Below are 20,948 nucleotides of genomic sequence, written 5' to 3'. Positions count from 1 at the left end.
TCTTCACTCCCAGGGCCAGATGTGGAGGGAGGAGCCAGCTGTGGGCGCGTGGACAGACGGACAGGCAAGACTGCGTCCTCCCCACCTTCGCTTGTCACGGGTATCCGGGTCTGAGGTCCCAGGTGGGACGGGGAACCGAACCAGCTTGCGCCTCTGGGACTCGGCTTCTGTGCGTCAGCCGCGCCCGTTGTCCTGGCAACAGGCCGTTGCCGGGGCAACCAGCGCTACCTTCACCCCGCCCTCGCGGAGCCAGCCGTTGCTCTGGGCAAACCGGTGCGCTGGTTCCCACGCCTGCCCTCGCTCACTTCCGGTTCAGGCCCCGGGGAAGGGCAAGGAAAGGACAGAAGTCAGCGGGATTGGATTCCTGGCGGCCTTGGAGGGAGGGGGCGTCCCTTGGGATGAGACTTGGTCCTGGAATCCACCCCAAGCCCTCGCCCTCCGTCGCAGGAAGGCTGAAACAACAACCCCCAGCATGCCTCGCGGCGGTTGGCAGGTTCCCATACGGGGGCCATACGGCCCAGGGTGCCGATGGGAGTTGGAGTTCTTTGTTGTTCGGATGGCTCAACGGATGCACGGGGTGGGTGTGGGGGGACTAGAGCGTTTGGGTGCCTCCGCAGAAAGAACAGTAAGACCCCGCCGCCATGTTCCCGGAGCCCCCAACACCGGGGCCTCCAGCGACCGACACGCCTCCTGACTCGAGTCGCATCAGCCACGGCCCTGGTGAGCGAAACCCGGGGTGGAGCGGAGGGAAAGCCAGGCTAGGACTTCCAGGGGTGGGGTTCGAACGGGTGTATTCAGGCCGGCGGGCTGGAAAGTACGGGTGAGATTATAGTCGGCATCCTGGATTGGAATCTAAATGAAATGAAAAAGGGACAGGTTTGCAAGAAAATCAGGAACCAAATCAAGGGGTGTGGAATGGAATGGAACCGTGGATTGGTGAATTGGAAGGTCCACCTCTCCCTTCTTTTAAAGAGGAAGACTGAGGCCCAGGGAGGGGTTAAGCCTTCTAAAACACAGCGGTTGAGCAGAAAGATTAGAATGGGGGTAGAAGAGGAGGTGGAACTAATCCTAATAGGCAAGAAAATCTAGATGGTGTCAGCCTGCCTTAGGTCTTCAAATAGTTTTATATGTGAGACCAGTTGGAAGGAAAACATGGGAATAAAATGGAATGGAAATGGCTGGCGGAAAAACAAGGCCAGAATTTCAGCTGACACGTGTCATACAGAATGAATCAGCCTGCTTGTCTCTCAGGGCCTCAATGTTTGCTGTTTCCATGTCCTCTGCAGTGCCCCCCTGGGCTCTGGCCACCATCGTGCTGGTCTCAGGCCTCCTCGTCTTCAGCTGCTGTTTCTGTCTCTACCGGAAGCGTTGTCGGAGGCGGATGGGCAAGAAGAGCCAGGCTCAAGCCCAGGTCCACCTTCAGGAAGTGAAGGAGCTGGGCCGGAGTTACATAGACAAGGTGTGGCCTGGCCCAGCCCCTCAGCCCTGCTCCTTCCTGCACCCTTACTCCTCTCAATGGCCCAGCAGCCTCAGTCCCTGCTCCATCCCTCCTACACCTGCTGTATTTGCTCATCTCCCCTGTGTGTCTAGCCCTAAACTGGACCTGGGGACCTGGAGATAGACCAGACATTCACAAGAACCTCCAGTCTGATGGGGAAGTCAGATGCTCATATAGACATTCAAAATACAGGGTGGTATGTACCACATTAGAGGCAGTGCAGGGCATATGGGAGCGCAGAGAAACCACCTGACAGCCTAGAGGGTCTGAGAAGGCTTCCTGGAGGAGGTGACTTCTGTGTTGAGACCCAAAGGAACTCAGAATTAACTGAGAGCAGAGAGAAGGACATTCTACCTCAAAGGAGGAGCATGTGTTGAGGCCTGGAATCCTGATTCTGAGGGATATTTGGAGAACAAAGAGTCATTCTTCACAATAGCTGGGGTATAGCATACAGATATCCTGTGCTCTAGGGTGAGGTTTCTGGAGAGTTCAGCAGTACCCATGTAATGAAGGTGATTAGGAGCCACAGAAGTTTTGAGTGGGAGAGGCACAAGGTCACATGGGCTTTAGGATGAATCCCCTGGAACCCTTGTGGAGGACACGTCTGGGGCAAGGAGACAAGGGAGGGGGCTGTATGGCAGCCTTGAGAGGTTGAAGCAAACGTGAGTTGGAAGACGTCGTTGGCGTGGAAAGCTACAGGTGCAAGTATCTGAGCACTGGGCCTCTGAATGCAGAGTGGAATGAGGCTCTCCTGGGAGCCAGAGTCCTAGGTTTCCAGCCCAGAGCAACCGGCTCTGTGACCTTGGGAAATTCACTGTCTGTCTCTGAGCCTCAAGTTTGTGGACCATAGCTAGTATTTCCTTACCTCCCTTTTCAACAAATAGCTGTTATAATTATTACCCTTAAGGGGTGTCCTGTAGGGCCCTGGTGTCCAGTCTCCATCCCTCTCCCCTAAGCCAGTGACTCCAAAGACCCATCAGCATCAGAATCAGTTCAGGTACTTGTTGAAATGCAAATTCTGGATCTTGTGCCAGACCTACTGAATCAGAATCTCTGAAGTGAAGGCATTTTACCACACTACTCAGGGGAATTCTGATTCACATTGCATTTTGAAAATCGGTGGCTTACTTTAAGAAGTTTTCTGACTTTGTTGTTCTAGTTTAGAATGGCAAATACGCACTAAATATGCCATTTTTCCTCCATATTTTCTGTCCAAGATCACTAATCAATGTGGCAATTTGGACAATCACCCCGATACATCCATTAATGTGTGAACTAAAATCTGCATCCATCCTGTAGGCAATGAGACACTGTCAGTGCTTGTTTTTCTAGTCTAGGCATGACAAACACACTGCATGCGTGTCACCACATCTATGCCCCACCGGTAGCAGGCATCACTAATAAAACACTGACAAACCGTACCACACTGTGTTGCCATGGCTAGTCCCACCTGTGGCAGACATCACTAATCAAACACCGACTCTGCTTAGCGTGCAAGTGTTCAGGTATAGCTGGAGGGATCTGTGAGTCTCCTTTGGCTTCTGCGCCTGGTGGATATCACTATCAGGGGAAGAGTTCACCTGCCCTTGCCCCTGGCTCCCTAAGGTGCAGCCAGAAGTGGAGGAGCTGGAGCCGACACCATCTGGGCCAGGGCAGCAGGTGGCAGAGAAGCATGAACTAGGACGACTACAGTACTCACTGGATTATGATTTCCAGAGTGGCCAGGTGGGTGTGGAGGAGGGGAGATGCTTTGGAGGGGAGGGTCCCAGGGGTTCCAGCCCCTTCTTGGAGGAGGCTCTGGAAGGGAAGCTAAGACTAGGGTCCCCTTATCACTGTACAGCTGCTGGTGGGCATCGTGCAAGCTGAGGGATTGGCAGCCTTGGACCTCGGTGGCTCCTCTGACCCCTACGTGCGGGTTTACCTGCTGCCAGACAAACGGAGGCGGCACGAGACCAGGGTGCATCGGCAGACGCTGAACCCACACTTTGGGGAGAACTTTGCCTTCAAGGTGAGCTCGTGGCCTCAGTGCTTTATGCCCGGCAGCCTGTCCCCAGTCTCTGGAACACTAGGGACCGGTATCTTCAGCTTTTACTGGTGGCAGCTACCAGCTCTGGGGACTATTCCACTGGACCCTGCGTTGTCCCTTTGGGGGACACTACTGGCCCCTGGACTGCTTCGTTGGTCCTTGGGCTGTCCCATTTGGGGGTCCATTGACACCCCCCTAACTGTTCCTTGGGACCCTTGCTGCCCCCGCTCATCGCCTTCCACCTGGATGTGCTGTGTCCCACTTCCTACTCTCACCGTGTGCTTTCTTTGCGTCCCCCTTCCCCCAGGTCCCCTACGTGGAGCTGGGGGGCAGGGTACTGGTCATGGCAGTATACGACTTCGACCGCTTCTCCCGCAACGACGCCATTGGGGAGGTGCGGGTCCCCATGAGCTCCGTGGACTTGGGGCGGCCAGTGCTGGCCTGGCGGGAGCTGCAGGCGGCTCCTCGGGAGGAGGTGAGCACGCGTGGCCACGCCCCCACATATGGCCCCGCCCACCTCAACCCCGGGCCAATCAGATCACAGGCCTCCGCGATCCTCCGGGCTCCAGCGCTTCCACCTGCTGCAGAAGAGTAGCTCCCAGGTCTATCCTGGTGGATCAACGCCTCCCCTCGGCAGTCCCCCTCGGATTGTACCACCTGGGTCTTAACTCTGGACCATACCATTTCAACACGAGGGGGAGGGAAGAAAAATCGCAGGGGGGTTGGATGCGGAGCCCCGGTTCCGGTGATGGGTCCCTCTCCATCTTTTAGCAGGAGAAACTAGGTGACATCTGCTTCTCCCTCCGCTATGTCCCCACGGCTGGGAAGCTCACCGTCATCGTCCTGGAGGCTAAAAACCTGAAGAAGATGGATGTAGCAGGGCTGTCAGGTGTGTGGGAAGCAAGCACATGGTGGTGGTGAAGGGCGGGGGAGGTGCTCTGGCTAAGGTTCTGGCAGTGTCTGGGCCCCGAGGGTCTCATGGGGAGAGGGAGGTCCAGGCTGTCATGGAGGATTTAGATTCTATTTGGGGACAGAGAAAGGGAGACCTGAGGGGGTCCATGGGCTGTCTCCATGTTGTTCCAAAGAAGAGTCTCATGCATTCCCCTCAATCTGATCCCTTTGGACTCACCAGAGTGGTGGGGTTATAAGATTCCTCCTCCCTCTCCCCAGATCCGTATGTCAAGGTCCACCTGCTGCAGGGCGGCAAAAAGGTGCGGAAGAAGAAAACGACCATCAAGAAGAATACTCTGAACCCCTATTACAACGAGGCCTTCAGCTTCGAGGTGCCCTGTGACCAGGTCCAGGTGAGCTCAGACCTGCCCATAGCCCCTGCCAGAGCAGCCCTTACCCCGGAGTCCCAGGCCCGTAGAAACCCCCGTTGCTAAGGGAAGGGAGACTCCTTAGCAACCCTTAGAAGCCAGGTCTTGGGGGTCTGATTGTGTTCTCAATCTCAGTTTCTCCCATGAGGACCAGGAAGCCCCGCCCCCAAGCAAGACCAGGGTGCCCGTTGCCCTCAGGAGCTCTGGTTACTGAGAAAAAGAGACTTCCCCACAACCCTAAGGCCCGGCCCCTCCACCCATTTCAAAGTCTTGAAGATTTGCCCCCTTAGGAAGCAGACCCTAAGGAGCCTCCTAACAACCCCTGAGCAACGGGGATCCTGCGAGTTTATCTCCTTTGAAATCTGATCGCAGGAAGACTCCAGAGCATCCCTGTGACCAACCAAAGGGCGCTCCGCCCCCCCCCCCGCCCCCCACCCCCCCCCACCCCCGTCCGAGCTCCAGATGAAGCCTTAGCCCGGCGGCCTAGGAAGGCCCCTCAGAATGAGGCTTGCGAGGGAGAGGGTCTCCTTAGCAATGATACCTGAGTCCCTCGCGTTACCTCCTTACCCCACTCTCTGTCTCTTCTTCCTCCGCTGCGCACCCCAGAAGGTTCAGGTGGAGCTGACTGTGCTAGACTATGACAAGCTGGGCAAGAACGAGGCCATCGGGAGGGTGGCCGTAGGGGCAGCGGCCGGGGGTGCTGGCCTGCGGCACTGGGCAGACATGCTGGCCAACCCCCGGCGGCCCATCGCCCAGTGGCACTCGCTGCGGCCCCCTGACCGAGTGAGGCCACCGCCAGCACCCTGATCCCCACCCTCAAGCCCCTGACCCCAGACTCCTGGCCAAAGCCACGTCCATGCCCACCTTTAAGCCTTCTCTGAACGCTAACACCCGCCCCCCACTCTACCCATTCCTGCCTTCTCCCCACCCCCATTATGCCAATCATGATAACCTGCCAACTCCCCCAATATGGCACATGCCCAGAAGCCCCAGGGACCCCTGGAGGAGGGGAGCAGTCTGGGCTCCCGCCATCCCAGGGTCCCGCCCTCTGCTTTGACAATCAGTGATCCCAGCCTAGTATCCCCTTGGCTCCCAGTACCCCTTTTCCTGCACAGTGTCACCCACTCCTGTCCCCGGTCTGATTCCTGCACCGCTCCTGGGACCAAATAAATACTCAGCAACTTTGCTGGCCTGGACCGGTGCTCCTTGATGGGGGTGGGTAGGGGTGAGGACTGGGAACCCAGGAGGGACCCTCCAGGGGTGGGACCACACAAGGGCAGGGATAGGGCTGCCTATCCTGGAAACACACACGGAAACTCACACACCCACTCATCCATCCATCCTTTCACCCACTCACTCTCCCATTCACTCCCTCACTTATTCATTCACTCACCCCTCCAAACTTCAGCTTCCTCATCTGAAAAAAATCATGATAATACTAATACCTACTGTACATTTGCTATGAGGAGTCAATGAGAATTCACTTAGTTATTCATGAATTTATCTGCTCCCTCACCCATGATTTACATAGATTTTCATACCCATATTTCCCTCCCTCCCTTTCTTTCTTCCTTGCATCATCCATCCTTTCTATATTCCCTGAGGCCCTCTGTGTGCCAGCTTCTGTTGGATGCTGGGGACCCCCAAATAGATGCAAATCCAGACTTTACTTCCAAGCAACTTACTGTCATCAAGGAAACAAAGTAGATATGCAGCGTCTAGGAATGAAATCCCCAGAGAATGAGAGAAAGGGCAAGATTTCCTCAGGGAGACACAGTAGTTCCAGCTACACCTCATTCTTTTTTCAACAAATTCTTTCTCTCAGTCTGTGTCTAGGAAAGTTGATCATTTTATTGGCTTCTCCCCCATCTCATCCCAGACAGGATTTCAGGTGATGGACAAAGGTCCATGGCATTTGGCAAGAGAGCTCTCTGAGCATCAGGTAAAGTGGAAAATGAGCCAACAAGTACTGCCATGTGCTAAGGAAAGGGGCAGAACTTACCCCTGAGCTTCCTGGTGGCCAAGGGGAAAAGGGAAAACTGATCAGTTACCTAGGTTGTGAGGTCCATGAAGTTTTTTTTTTTTTTTTTTTTTTTTTTTTGTTTTAATTGTGTGGTATGTGACTTATATATCAATAAGGATGTTAGTTTGTTTTTGTTTTGTTTGTTTTTTTTTATATTTATTTATGACTGTGTTGAGTCTTCGTTTCTGTGCGAGGGCTTTCTCTAGTTGCGGCAAGTGGGGACCACTCTTCATCGCGGTGCGCGGGCCTCTCACCATCGCGGCCTCTCTTGTTGCGGAGCACAGGCTCCAGACGCGCAGGCTCAGTAATTGTGGCTCACGGGCCCAGTTGCTCCGTGGCATGTGGGATCTTCCCAGACCAGGGCTCGAACCCGTGTCCCCTGCATTGGCAGGCAGATTCTCAACCACTGCGCCACCAAGGAAGCCCGAGGTCCATGAAGTTTAAAAAATTTCTCCAGAGGAATGCAGTACTTTCTCATGTGTGAGTGAGTGGGGGGCATCTTTATAAAGACAGTACTATGTATATATTATTACTATTATTACTATTACTTTTGCTACTTTTGATAATAATCCTCACAGCAACCTCATGAAATAGACACGATTATTATTCCCAGTTGACAAATGAGGAAACTGTGCTTCAGGGAATTAACATGACCTGCTCGGGATCATACATCCAGGAAGTCCTTCTCTAAATCCTGGGATTGAATCTGTTCTGAGTTAGATGATGACATTGGGATCCCTGGGTCTATGTCTCCACAAGTAAGCAGACAAATGAGAAGTATAAAACCATTACAAGTGGCGACCAAACTGGGAAGGAAACTAGTAAGGGCTCAGATCATTTAAAAAGGGTTGTCAGGGGCAGCTTCTCGAAGAAGTAGTGTTTAGGCTGTGATATGAATGACAAGAAGGCATGAGGCTTCCAAAGATGAAGGGGAAATACAATGGAATATGATCCAGTCACAAAAAGGAATGAAGTACTGATTCATGCTATAGCATAGATGAACCTTGAAAACACGATTTTAAGTGAAAGAAGCCAGGCATAAAAGACCACATATTGTATGATTCCAACTATATGAAATATCTAGAATAGGTAAATCCACAGAGAAAAAAAAAAGTAGACTAGTGGTTTTCAGGAACTAGGGAGAGGGATAAGTGGGGAGTGACTGATTAATGAGTATGGGGTCTCCTTATGGCGTGATGAGCAATTTCTGGAACTAGATAGTGGTGATGGTTGCACAATACTGTGAATGTACTAAACATCATTAATTGTAAGCTTTGTATTGTGTGTATTTTAACACACACACACACACACACACACACAAAGATGAGGGGGAAGAAAATTCCATACAGAAGGAACCCCAAGTTCCTCGCAAAGGCCCTGGGGGCAAGAACAGGCTTGATGTATTCTCAAAAGAGCCAGGAGGCCAGTGCGGCTGGAGAGGAGCATCAGGGCGGATGTATGGGGGTGGGGGTGGGGACATGACTTAAGAGACACAGCCAAGAGCCAGATCACACAGGAACTAGGAAGTGAAGCTAAGGAACTGGGATTGTATCTACCTGCAGTGAGAAACCTCAGTAGGGTTTTAGAGGGAAGTGGCATGGCTTGGTTCACATTTCAGATTACTCTGGCTCCTCCGTGGAGGAAGCGCTGTGGAGAGTGGTGGTGATGAAGATAAAAGACATTATGTCTCACTGGAGACAGTCAGGATCTGGGGCTCTAGTGAGCTGAAGGCTGACTCAGGAGGGGTCCAGGTTGGCTGGCCCACTCCTGGAGCGTTGCTGAAAACTCAGCCTTCATTTCCTTCCCGCTAACCAGAACTGTCCTCAGCAGGCAGGTGGACCTCCTTTTAACCCACCACACTCCTGCTAGCTGCATGTTACCTTTCCCATTTTACAGAGCAGGAAACTGAGACAGAGAGGGTGACTGACTTGGCTAAGTTCATGTAGCAGGGTGAGGAGAGGGGACAGAGGACCGAGGCTCCTTGGGTGCTGTGCCCTGGGCTGGGTGCTGGGGATGATCTGGAGATGTGCCTCACTGGAGTCCCTGCCCTTGTGGAACTCACAGACAGGTTAAGTCACCTGGCCGAGTTCTCTCAGCCAGCAAGTGACAGGACAAGGTGTAAACCCAGCCATGTCTGGCACCAAAAGCCACATTCTCAAGCGTCCTCAACCCCAGATATAAAGTACTGGGAGTCACAGGGTAGACTACAGTGGCCATCTGCTGAAAAAGCAGGAGCAGAACTCAGGAAGATCCCTGGCTAAGGTTGGAAGGATGAGTTGGAGTTTTCCAGGGGGAGAAGGGGAGGATGTTAGAAGGAGCAACACAAGCCATAAAGGGACTTCCCTGGTGGTTCAGTAGCTAAGACTCCGCGCTCCCAGTGCTCCCAATGCAGGGTGCCCAGGTTCGATCCCTGGTCAGGGAACTAGATCTCACATGCCGCAACTAAAAGGTGCCATGTGCTGCAACTAAAAAAAAAAAAAAAGATCCTGCGTGCCACAACTAGGACCTGGCTCAGCCAAGTAAATAAATAAACAAAAACACAAGCCATATAGACCTGGAGACAACAGGGGACTTGGTGTGGTTCCTGAGGTGTGCTATTACCATCTCTCTGAAGCCCTGTTGTGTAGCTTGCCCTCTTCCGTGGTTTAAATACTGTCACTGTGGCTGATTTCAAGCCACCAATGTGAAGTCTGAATATAGAGTTGCGAAGAGATGCCTACTACCACACCATCCTATAGTATTTCCCAGAGTAGAACAAGGGTCCCAAAATTTAAGGCAAAGCCAAAACAAAAACAAAAACAAAGTCACCAAAACCAACACACCCAGTAATCAAGATAGTATTTTAATGCAATATTTTTTTAAAATTCAAAACTAATGGAAAAATAAATAAAATATAAAAAATTTAAAGACAGGATCTGACCCTTCACTTGGACCACTCTGCCATATCCTAATCCTGGCCCTTGTTCTAATAAAACTTTATTTACAAAAATAGACAGCCCATGGTCCTAGTCTGCCAACTTCATTTTTTAAACTATTGCATTAAAATAGCATTTCCTTCTTACAGGTACAATAGCTGTAAATAACCTTAAGACCATCAATAATTATAAAATATAATAAAGTAGGAAGTGATGAGTTTTGAGTATGATTACTTTTATTTTAATGTATTTTATTGGAATTTAATCTTTAGTAATTAATTTAGTAAAAAGTTTAATTTTTAGTAATGATTGTGTGTAAAACCAGGTCACAAAATTCCTGAAAATTTAACAACCGGGGCCAGTGCTAGCTGGCCCCAGTACTTCGCTGTGTTTTTCTCACCTGGAGAGAAGCCCTGTGTGATAGAGCCAGGGTGTGAGGGGAAATGGGGCCACAGAGGTCTACAGTTTAAGGTCTAAGCCACCTCAGTTTAATTTGGGTTTACCAAGATTCTGTTCCGTTCTGTCTAAATTTGAATCGGCCCAGGCCTCCAGCTTCCAGAAACTTGGTTGGCCCCCAGCTCCGCCCCAGCCTCTTCCGGCCCCGCCCCTACCCCTCCAGCGCCGTCGTCATGACAACCGCGTCCTCTCGCCCACCACTCCCACAAACCCTTAGCGCTCCCATTGGCTAAAAGTTTGCAACCGGCGGGTCTCCCTCGCTCTCATTGGTCAGTTGATCGCGGTGGTGCCAGCCCGCCCACTCCTATTGGCCGACTGAAAAGGGCGGGGACTATGGGCAGCAGTTGTGTAGGGGCCTTCGGATCCCAGCGCCACACGGAGAGGGGAGGGAGGGGACGTCTCGGGTTATTTGGAAGGATAAAGGTGAGGGGGGTGTGAAAGGGGCGAGAAGTCAGCGGAGGTGAGAGGGGAATGGGTGGGCAATGCAGACACGATATTTGGGGACTCCCGGGTTGTTTGTCCCGCAGGGCGATGACCACACCAGCGGGCTCGGGCACTGGCTTCGGCTCTGTGTCCTGGTGGGGCCTGTCCCCAGCGGTTGACCTGCAGGCTGAGAGTGAGTCGCCCACTCAGGACCACAAATCATCCGACAGAGCGGCTGCTTTCACCGCCTGGCAGACACTAACGTTCTGGCGCTAACGTTCTCTGAGGCTCCAAGGGCGGGGGTTGCCCTCCAGTGGACAGCCTAGATACCTCTGCGAACTACGAGTCCCAGAACGCTTAGAGGCACAGCTCCTTTTAAAACCAAGGCCAGGGGTGCAAGTCCTGCTGGGAGTTGTAGTCCATCGTTCTGGGGGTGGCTTCAGGGGGCCCTCTCCAGGCCACCAGCCCCAGCCCGCTGTCGTCTTGTCAGGTCCTCCTGTGGACCCAGACTCACAGGCCGATACAGAGCACGGGACCCCCGAGCTAAATGTGCTGCTGTTGGGCTCCGTGGATGGGCGACACCTGCTACGGACCCTGGCCCGGGCGGCTCTCTGGCCTCGAAGGAGGTTCCGTGTAAGCTGGGATTATGGGATCCTGGAAGGAGGAGGATGAAGATAAGAGCACAGATTCCTGAGTCCTTGAGGGAGGAGGGAGCTGGAGACCCAGACTCCTAGGTTCTGAGGAGGGAAGGGTCTGGGGTTGGGGACTCCTGGGTTGAAGTGGGAGGAAGATCCTAAGGATCAAGTCTCCTGAGTAGTGATGGGGAGGAGGGTTCTGAGTGCCCACACTCCTGTGTTTGAAGGAGTGGGGCTGGTGTACAGGTCTCCTGGGTCCTGTGGAAGGAGGGGGCTGAGGTTTCCCACTCCAGGGTCTCCTAGGGGCCAGGAACACAGGTCTCAGAATCATTCTTCCCTGTCCGTCCTTCCAGTTTTATGTGCTGGAGAATAATATGGAAGCTGTAGCCCGACACATGCTGATTTTCTGCCTAGCCCTGGAGGATCCTGAGAAGATGGGGTTGCAAGGTCAGCAAAGACCCAGCAATCTGGCCCCCAGCTCCTTCCCCCTCCCTGCAGGAATTCTGGCATTTCAAGGGTGTGGTTAAACATTTTGGACATTGTTCCCTATTTCATCACTTGCTCACTTGTTTGGTAGCCTTAGAGCCTCAGCTTTTCCCACCTTTGAAATGGGGATAAAAGATAATACTTCCTAGAATCATTTAGGGAATTCCAGGAGAAAAGCCACATAAAACTCTCAGAACTGTGCGTGACACAGTGTAAGCATTCAAAACCTCCTCGCGAGGGAGAAGCCCAAAAGAGATCAAAGGGCTTCCTGAGAGGTAGTGAGTCCCCCAGATGTGGGGAGGGTTTGGCTGAGCTGAGCTCAGTCCTGCCCAAAGCCTCCCTCAGGCCTGAGTCTCCCTTAGTTAGAGGTGTGCACCCCAGGGAATCTGCATGGAGGAAGCGGCCTTGGAAGTGAGATTATAAGGAGGAGGGGGAGAAGGAGGATTTGGGTGGGAAATGATTATTTCCCAGTAACAAAAACTTCAGTTTAGTGCCTAGAGCAGAGTGTAGACTCAGGCAGGCTGTGTTCAAATTCTGACTCTGCTTGCTGTGTGACCTTAGTTGCGGCAGGCGAACTCTTAGTTGCAGCATGCATGTAGGATCTAGTTCCATGACCAGGGATCGAACCCCGGGCCGCCTGCATTGGGAGCGCGGAGTCTTATCCACTGCGCCACCAGGGAAGTCCCTTTTATAAGATTCTTAATTAAAATGAAAATATTCAACACTTTAACACACATAGATCTTCATCTCCATCTATATCTATATACAACTTTTCCTTTTTTAAGGCAAGGGAAACAAACATGAAATTCAGGATTGGGGTTACCTGCAGGGGGTGGGAAGGAATAGGCGAGGAGACCTAGGTGAGGTGTAAGTTATTCTTCGTGTTCTAGCTATTCGGGTGGGTAGGGAGTTTGCCTGGGTCCGTTGTGCTCATTACACGACTATGGAATAAGAAGATCACTATAAAGTGGGTATGCGTCATCTGCACGGGTCTCATTTCTGGGCTAACTCCTCTGCCCCCTCCTCTAATTTTCTCCCCCCTCCCCGCAGAGAGGAGCGAGACCTTCCTGGAGGTGTGGGGGAACTCGCTGCTGCGCCCGCCTGTGGCCGCCTTCGTGCGCGCCCAGGCCGGCCGCTTGGCTCGCCTCGTCCCGGAGCCCGATCGCCTGGCGGAGCAGCTGCCCTGGCTCAGCCTGGGCGCCCTCAAGGTGCCGCCGCCTGGCCTGCGACCGTCACCGGCGGGGATCCGGGTGGCGGCGGGAAGAATGGGGATGGGCAGTCCAAAAGGGTTTGCGTTGATGGATCGAGCTGAGGGCTCCCCGGCTCCCACAGTGGGATATGGCCCTGGGGGTGGCTTCTGCTCTCGGAGCCTCAGCTTCTTCATCTGAGAAAAAAGAGAATCGTTCCCACGCCCTAGGAGGGAAGGGAGGATCAGGTAAGAGAAGCCGCGGTCCCTGCAGCCGCCTCTCCTTCGTTCTGTCTCCACGCGGGCCTGGCCGCGCAGTTCCGCGAGCGCGACGCCCTGGAGGCCGTGTTCCGTTTCTGGGCCGGAGGGGAGAAGGGGCCCGAGGCTTTCCCCATGAGCCGCCTGTGGGACTCGAGGTTGCGCCACTACCTGGGCTCCCGGTACGACGCCCGGCGCGGTGTCAGCGACTGGGACCTGCACATGAAGCTGCACGATCGCGGGGTGAGGGCTGGGAGGAGGGGCCTGGGGTCTCCAGTCCTGGGTGTGTAGGAGGAGGGGCTGGGGCTTGAGGAAGCAGCGGTTGGGGGCCCCGAATCCTGGGTCTGAAGGAAAAGGGTGCCAGAGGCCCTCAGTGCTGGGTCTTTGGGAGGAGATCCTGGGATCCATATACCAGATTCACTGAGGCCTCTTCTTGCATCCCCCCACTCCAGGCCCGAGTCATCCACACCAGTGAGTTCCGGCGCTGGAGGGACACAGGAGTCGCCTTTGAACTCAGAGACGCCAGCGCTTATCACGTGCCCAACCGGACTCTGGCGTCCGGTCGCCTCCTGAGCCACGTGCGAGTCCACTCCCTGCCCTGGCTGCTGCTTCTTTTCGGGGGCCCAGGAGTCGGAGTCCCGAACATCGACCTCACCCGTCTCCTCTCTCCCTGATTTCCCAGCGCGGGGAGCGCGTAGCAGCGCGCGGGTACTGGGGGGACATCGTCACGGGGCCCTTCGTGGCCTTCGGCATCGAAGCGGACGACGAGACCCTCCTGAGGACCAGCAACGGGCAGCCTATCAAGGTTTGAGGCTGGAGGCGCTGGGGCTGGAGGCGAGTCCGCGAGACCCCGCCCCCTGCCGTCCAGGCGCCGCCCCCTACGCGCCCCCTCTCTACTTCCTAGGGCCAGTCTGGAAGTGTAAGCTTGCCCGCCGGATGCTAGCTCTGGGGGTGGGGGAGTGTGGGGGTGGCGTCCTCTAAGCCTCTCCCCTGCCAGTCCGGCCCCGCGGTCCTAGCCCCGCATCCGGCCACGCCCCTTCTCCCCTAAAGACTGCGGGCGAGATCACGCAGCACAACGTGACGGAGCTGTTCCGAGAGATGGCCGCCTGGGGGCGCCCGAGAGCCGCCCAGGGAGACCCCGCGCAGGTGCAAGGCGACGCGGATGGAAGCCCGGAGCCTGGTAAGCGACGGACTCAGCCTTCTTCCTTGAGATGGGAAGTGGGGCTCGGGTGATCATGTCTGAGAGAGAATGGGACCCGGACCCCCGTCCCGGGCTTCAGGCTCCTGGTGTTTCAAGTCCAAGCATGGACTGATATGGTATCTAATGCCTGGACAAGTGACCTCCCCTTCCCGACATCCGGTCTATTTTTCTCTCTTCTCTTTGAGCTTCTCTCCCTTTCCTAAATCCTCACACCATCCTTACCATCCTGAATTCCAGTAGTAGAATTCTCATCCTACCTGCAGAAGTCCAAGAGGCTGAGAACGTTTTAACAAGGTTAAGCTGGGTCCCAGCTTAACGCTGGAGAGCCCCCCCCCCCAATCTGGTCGTGCCTCCTTCTACCCATCCCCTAACTTGGCCCTCCCGGGTGAATGGATGTCTTGTGTGGCCATGGGCCAACCACTCTTTTCTTCTCTTGAATCTCAGCTGCCTGGTCTGTAAAATGGGTCTCTGCGTGCCAGGCCAATCTTCCCAGAATTTTCCAGGAATTTGCCTAAGAGAAAGGATGAGAAAGGGCTTGAAGACGGACAAGGCGAGTCATCTCCAAGCTTTGTCTGTCTGCCTAACCCTGCCAGTCTTCCCTTCCCCAGCAGCCCCTGTCCCGGAATCCTTCGCGGTCCACTTCCTGTCCCTCGGTTCTGCCCTGACCCTCCACCACAAGAGCTGCTACAAGGGACGGTTCCAGCTTCTCTACATGGCTTGTGGGTAAGAGGGCCTGGGAGGTTCCCAGATTTCCCTCCCCTAACCCCTCTTCCCTCAGACCCAGGAATCCAGGCCTCCAGACCCTCCTTAATCAGTGTCTAGGTCCCCAGCCCGCCTCTTCCCTCAGGACCTAAAAGTCTGAGCCTCGGCCCTCCCCTTTTCTCTCCGCAGGATGGTCCATCTTCTCAGCCCTGAGCTCGGGGCCTGCGTGGCCTCCGGAGGACGCCTCATTGTAGAATTAGCCCAGTGAGCCAGCGGAGAGCAGGGCGGGGAACTTCCAGGCTGGGGGCGGAAAGCCAGGTCCCCTAACACGCCGCTTCCTGGTTCCAGGTTCCTAGTGGACCTGCGGCAGGAGCAGCTGCAGGGGTTCTCCAGCCGGGTCGGGGAGCTAGCACAGGCGGCTGGATTCGCCCCACAGCCGGGGGCCAGGCGCTCGCAGACCTTCGCGCGCTTCTACAAGGCCGGAGACTCTGCTCCCAGCCACAAGGACCCAGCTGTGGGATCTGGGACTCCGCCCCCTGAAGTCCTGGCCCCGCCCCTTGAGGCAACCAACCCTCCCCCCGAGGACCTGACCCAGCCCCTTGAAGGCGAGACCCCACCCTCTGAACCCCTCAAACGGCCCTCAGAGTCTCAGGCTTCACTGTTGGAGGCTTTGGTTCCACCCACAGGGAGTCAGACCCCCAAACCAGAGAGTCTGACTGTACCTCCAGAGACCAACTCCCCAATCCCTAACTTCTAAAGTCGGGTCCTAGAATCAGAACGCGCCTCTGGAATACTCAATTATACTCCCAGCATTCTCACTCAGCGCCAGAGGTGTCGCTAGAATTTCAGATTCCATTCCTGGGATTCTATATTTTATTCCTAGAATTCTAGATTGTTCTCTTGAGTTCTACATTCCACTCCCAAGACTCTAAAACCAGCCTGGAGATCCGGCCCTGGGGCTCAGGCCCTCTGCGTGGTCCCGTCATCCCCAGGCATCCCATTCCTAACTAGGGGCTGGGGGTGTCTCCTCTCACAGGCTGGTCAACACTAGGGTGGTCCAAGTAAAGAGAGCCAGATCCTCTTCTCCGTGTGTCCATGTGTCTTTCCTGCCCTCAGTTTGTCTCCAGGGCTGGGAGAGGGGAGGGGCAGGAGTGTTCAAGAGAGGAGACTCGAGACCAGATTTCTGGGTTCCCAAGAGGGCTAGGGGTGAATTTCTCCGTGCTGCCTGCTGAGAGCCTGGGCACCCCACACCTGGATTCTCAAATAAATCAGCAAAATTTATGGATTGGCTAACAGGTTTGGGGCACTGAAACTGACCATAACATGGTAAAAAAAAGTTCCAGCCCTCAAGGAGAATTACAATTTAGTGAGGGGGCGGGGCCTAGACTCCTGGGTCTGAGGGAGGAGGACGTTGGGGTCCGAACTCTTGTGTCAGAGGGAAGAGGGGCTGGGGGCCTGGACTCCTGTGTCAGAAGGAAGAGGATTTTGGGGGCCTGGACACCCATCGGGGTCTGAGGATGGAGAGGTTGGGGGTCTGGACTCCTAGGTGGGAGGAGGGAGGGGCTGGATTCCCAGGCCGCCAAGATGGAGGGGTGATCCAGCTGGAGCATGGCCCGCCCCAGCCCTCACGCGCCCCGTTATCTCGAATCCTGGGCAGGGAGAGGAGGGGGCAGCAATATATTTAGTCTCTGTCCTCGCCCTTTATCTCAGTGTCCTCAGTGAGGCTTGAGCAGACCGGACGAGACAGAAGCCCCAGGGGCCTTCAAGGTCACTCCGGACGCCCCCTCACTGACCCTCCAAGAGCCCCTTGTCCCCTGCTCTGCCTTCCGCAACCCCTGGCCTGAGACTCAGCATGGCGGACCGGTGAGTGAAGATTGGTAACCGGGACTCCTGAGGCCCGAGACAGTGTCGGGTAGGGGGGTGATCTCCCGGGTTCCTGTGAGGGGTGAGAGCTGCGAGGTTGGACTCCAGGCCTGAGAAGGGAGGTAGGGACAGGACTCCTGGGCATCGGAATGAGTTAAGAGTCTGGGAATCCGACCCCTAGGAGCCGAGAAGCGGCAGCTGGTGGGCCGGACCTGTCGGTCAGAGGGGCCTCTGGGGTCCCTTAGGACACGGCGTGGACAGGACCCAGGCCTACCATTAACCCCCTTTTCCTGGTTTCTCTCCCTCCAGGAGCGGCGATGCGGTGAGAGTCGGCGTGGGCTGGACCCGCCTGGCCAGGGAGGGCGCTGCCGGGAGGGCTCTGGGGCGAGAGGCTGCAGCCCTGGAAGACTGCATGGAGAGGGGCTGGGGAGGGGGGTGTCCCTGTGATAACTCAGCTCCGTTTCCCCAATCCCAGGCGGGGGACCCGCGCCCCGCGCCACCCCTTGTACGACGCCGCTCCTCAGCCAACTACCGCGCCTACGCCACGGAGCCGCACGCCAAGGTGAGGGCGGGGCCAGCGCGGTGGGCGGGGCCGGGCGGGACTTCGCAGGGTCTGGATTCGGATTCTTGGGTTACCCGCAGCTTGGGGAGGAGGGGCGGAGCCAGGGCCTTTACCAGACTTTGGTCGTGGGCGGAGCCCAAGCGGATGAGGCGCTTCAGGGGCGGAGTTTATCAGAGGGCTGGGCTCTGATTGGTGAGAGCTTGCCTATGGGCGGAGTCCAGCTGCCCGTGGGAAATGAGATTGCTTAGAGATGGTGGGGGGAGGTGCGTAGCCAGAGACACCACATTGGTGGATGGGAGTGAGGGGCGTGGCTTCCCGTAGACTGAAGGCTGGAGTTGGAGGCGGGACTAAATCTGGACCTGGCTTGAGGGGGCGGGTTCTGAAGCCCCTCCCGGCGTCCTCCTTCGGATCCTCCTCGCTCATCCTTCCTTGCTCTGTCTCACCCCGGCAGAAAAAGTCTAAGATCTCCGCCTCGAGAAAACTGCAGCTGAAGGTGCGATGAGCCTGGGGAGAGCGCCTAGGTGTCTTCAGGGAGCGGGGCTTGGAAGTTGGGTGGGGCTTCGGAAGAGCAAGTGGGCGGGAGGCCCTGCAAGGGAGGGGCGGGGCCTTGGAATGATGGACATCAACCTTGGGAGGGCAGGTCTCTGGAAGCAGGCCTGGGATTAGAGGGCGGGGCCCGGCGGGGGTGGCTATCCCGCTCTGTCCTCATCCCCATACCTGTGCTACCGTACCCGTCGTCCCCTCCCCAGACCCTGATGCTGCAGATTGCGAAACAGGAGCTGGAGCGGGAAGCAGAGGAGCGGCGAGGAGAGAAGGGGCGTGCTCTGAGCACGCGGTGCCAGCCTCTGGAGCTGGCCGGGCTGGGCTTCGCGGATCTGCAGGTACCCGCTCCAATCAGGGACTCCTGCCTAGCCCGGGATCCGAGGTTCCTACTGTCCGATCTTGCATCCCTTAGGACTCAGGGGTACAGTTACTATGCCCCCTTTCTGCTCAGGACCTTCGGGCCCAATCTCCCAATTCTTACCCTCAGGAGGTCAGAAATGTGGCCTGCAGCTGCCTACAATCTCAAAACCCAGAGGTCGGTTCCTCCAACCCACTCCAGTCCAGATTCTCAGAACACCTGGCTCTGGAGTTCTGCTTTGTTCGCAGTTCCCCAGGGTCTGGCTTCAATCTACTCCTCCAGGACCAGATGTCCAGGTCCCCAGCTCCTCCTCCCTCAGACCCCAGGAGTCCAGACCCCCAGCCTTCCCCCCACCACGCACACTGCATTCCTCCACCAGGACTTGTGCCGACAGCTCCACGCCCGCGTGGACAAGGTGGATGAGGAGAGATACGACGTGGAGGCAAAAGTCACTAAGAACATCACAGAGGTGGGAGACACTGGGCCGTCTGGGTCGCTTCAGGGTAGGGGGTGATGCCTGGGGCTCTGGTCTCAGCCTGGACCCTTGCAGCTGCTTATGGTTGCAGACACCAGGAGACCCAGGACAACTGTGAGCCTGGCAGGGAGGGGGCAGAAGGATGAGTACAATACGGTCAGGGAATGCTGTTCCAGGCAGAGGGAACAGCACATGCAAAACCCAGGAGATGGGAAAGCGGAAAATATGTTTGTGAAAATGTGTGGCTGGAGCCTCAAGTGTTGGTAAGTGAGTTCAGGTGTGGGCCAGGGAACTGTGAGATGCGTGTAGCTGGACCGGGATGTGTCAGTAGTTTTCAGAGATGAGGCTGGGGCAGATCAGGTTCCAATTTCAGGATGGGGAGCTTGGATTTTGTCTCGAAGGCGGTAGGAGCCTAAGCTAGGTAGAACCTGGATAGGGATAGGAGGGAAGTGCAGGGTGGAAGCGTGAGGCAAGGAGGAAGTGGAAGGAAGGGTCTCCACCTCCCTTTATGGCTGCTACCAGATCGCAGATCTGACCCAGAAGATCTTTGACCTTCGGGGCAAGTTTAAGCGGCCCACTCTGCGTAGAGTGCGGATCTCTGCGGATGCCATGATGCAGGCACTGCTGGGGACCAGGGCTAAGGAGTCCTTAGACCTGCGGGCCCACCTCAAGCAGGTGAAGAAGGAGGACACGGAGAAGGTGAGTGTGGCTAGGTCCAGGAAAGGGGGTGCTTAGGGGAGAAGGTGTGTGTGTGTGAGCAATTCTAGGGACTAGCCTGAGGGCAGGTGGCACTTGAAGTTGTGGGGAGAAGAATCTGGTAAGGATCTTCCACAGGAAGTACAGGAGGGACACAGGAAATGCAAGAGGAAGACAGAATGTAGACGCGGAAGACAGGAAGTGCATTAGGGAGAATGGAAGTGGCAAGGAGTCAGGAAGTGCATGATGTCTCCAGGATGTTCATGAGAGAAAAGGAGTGCATGAGGGAGACAGGAAGTCCAAGAGGGAAACAGGAAGTGCAGGAGGGAGACAGGAAGTCCAAGAGGGAGACAAGAAGTGCAGCAGGGAGACAGGAAGTGGGGCAAATTGGAAGGGATCGTCTGAGGGGACAAGAAGTGTTCCAGAGCCAGACTGTGTGAGGGGCATCCGGAATAGAGTGGCCCAGCAGGCGGGAGGGCAAGCGGAGGATATCTGAGAGCCTGTAGACCAGGAAGACACCCTAACCTCTGACCCGTTCCTCCAGGAAAACCGGGAGGTGGGAGACTGGCGCAAGAACATCGATGCGCTGAGTGGAATGGAAGGCCGCAAGAAGAAGTTCGAGGGCTGAGCCGGCCTGTGCGCAGCTCTGGCCCTGGCCCTGAGGACGGCCCCGAGGAATAAAGCTTCTCTCTGAGCTGGGAGTGGCTGTGTGTCTATTACCACGGGGGCTTAGGTGTGAGAGAGGCGGGAGACCTGAGGGCCAGGCTCCCCCAAAGCCACAGCGCACATCAGGAGCAGAGCTGGGTCTCCACGTGGGGCTGCACAGAGGTGCCAAGACCAGGGCCCAAAGACAGACACACAGGCACGGACAGACTGAGTCAGAGACCCAGGGAGAGAGAGCCAGGCAGAGACCCAAAGGGAGAGGGAAAACAGGCGGAGATTCATAGGAAGAAGTGCACAGGAAGGGGAAACAGAGACAGATATACACAGAGAGACAGAGATGACCTCGCCCTGGAAGAGACAGAAATAAGGACCCACAGAGGAAGAACTGCAGATACAAAGAGACCCCCCCCCCCACACACACACAAGAACTAGAAAGATAAAAACAGACACAGAGCAAAAGACAGACAGAAACCGAGTCACAGAGAAGCACAGGGACACCTGGAGACACAGACACCAATAGCCAGACATCAAGAGAGGCAGATACTCAGAGACACCGCAGAAATGCAGAGAGAAAAACTGGCGACACAGAGACAGGCAGAGTGAAGAACTCAGAGACAGAGATGCAGAGAGAGGCCCAAAGCCAACCCCTGAGAAATGCAT

At 55.5% G+C, this 20,948-nt stretch overlaps 3 protein-coding genes across 7 annotated transcripts; all 3 read left to right on the top strand.

Moving 5' to 3' along the window:
• The first annotated feature begins 536 nt into the window (after window positions 1-536).
• SYT5 (synaptotagmin 5) lies at window positions 537-6,028 on the top strand. Of its 2 annotated transcripts, none has more exons than XM_068527576.1 (8): window positions 537-720; window positions 1,287-1,459; window positions 3,104-3,223; window positions 3,339-3,506; window positions 3,832-3,999; window positions 4,299-4,413; window positions 4,695-4,828; window positions 5,450-6,028. In XM_068527576.1, the coding sequence occupies exons 1-8, from the start codon at window positions 642-644 to the stop codon at window positions 5,648-5,650; spliced, it is 1,158 nt and encodes a 385-aa protein (XP_068383677.1). In that variant the 5' UTR covers window positions 537-641; the 3' UTR covers window positions 5,651-6,028. The 2 variants fall into 2 exon arrangements, with proteins under 2 accessions (XP_068383677.1, XP_068383676.1); XM_068527575.1 differs by having other exon boundaries at window positions 4,296-4,413.
• Window positions 6,029-10,614: 4,586 nt separating this feature from the next.
• Window positions 10,615-16,286, top strand: DNAAF3 (dynein axonemal assembly factor 3). 3 transcript variants are annotated; one of them, XM_068528693.1, is made up of 12 exons: window positions 10,615-10,660; window positions 10,765-10,853; window positions 11,151-11,293; window positions 11,649-11,742; window positions 12,832-12,989; window positions 13,286-13,468; window positions 13,678-13,803; window positions 13,908-14,030; window positions 14,276-14,405; window positions 15,038-15,149; window positions 15,318-15,392; window positions 15,477-16,286. In XM_068528693.1, the coding sequence occupies exons 2-12, from the start codon at window positions 10,769-10,771 to the stop codon at window positions 15,883-15,885; spliced, it is 1,638 nt and encodes a 545-aa protein (XP_068384794.1). In that variant the 5' UTR covers window positions 10,615-10,660; window positions 10,765-10,768; the 3' UTR covers window positions 15,886-16,286. The 3 variants fall into 3 exon arrangements, with proteins under 3 accessions (XP_068384794.1, XP_068384793.1, XP_068384795.1); XM_068528692.1 differs by having other exon boundaries at window positions 15,035-15,149; XM_068528694.1 differs by lacking the exon at window positions 13,286-13,468 and having other exon boundaries at window positions 15,035-15,149.
• A 304-nt stretch (window positions 16,287-16,590) lies between these two features.
• Window positions 16,591-20,326, top strand: TNNI3 (troponin I3, cardiac type). 2 transcript variants are annotated; one of them, XM_068528696.1, is made up of 9 exons: window positions 16,591-16,653; window positions 16,839-16,991; window positions 17,301-17,313; window positions 17,467-17,553; window positions 18,005-18,046; window positions 18,303-18,434; window positions 18,834-18,923; window positions 19,452-19,628; window positions 20,170-20,326. In XM_068528696.1, exons 2-9 carry the CDS (start codon window positions 16,981-16,983, stop codon window positions 20,251-20,253), a joined length of 636 nt encoding a protein of 211 aa, XP_068384797.1. In that variant the 5' UTR covers window positions 16,591-16,653; window positions 16,839-16,980; the 3' UTR covers window positions 20,254-20,326. The 2 variants fall into 2 exon arrangements, with proteins under 2 accessions (XP_068384797.1, XP_068384796.1); XM_068528695.1 differs by lacking the exons at window positions 16,591-16,653; window positions 16,839-16,991; window positions 17,301-17,313; window positions 17,467-17,553 and having other exon boundaries at window positions 17,846-18,046.
• The last annotated feature ends 622 nt before the right edge of the window (window positions 20,327-20,948 follow it).

The sequence above is a fragment of the Eschrichtius robustus genome, chromosome 19 (genome assembly GCF_028021215.1).
Source record: "Eschrichtius robustus isolate mEscRob2 chromosome 19, mEscRob2.pri, whole genome shotgun sequence".
NCBI classification, from domain to species: Eukaryota; Metazoa; Chordata; class Mammalia; order Artiodactyla; family Eschrichtiidae; genus Eschrichtius; species Eschrichtius robustus.
Note: the sequence above shows the minus strand (reverse complement) of the source record. Positions and strands in the feature narration are given on the sequence as shown.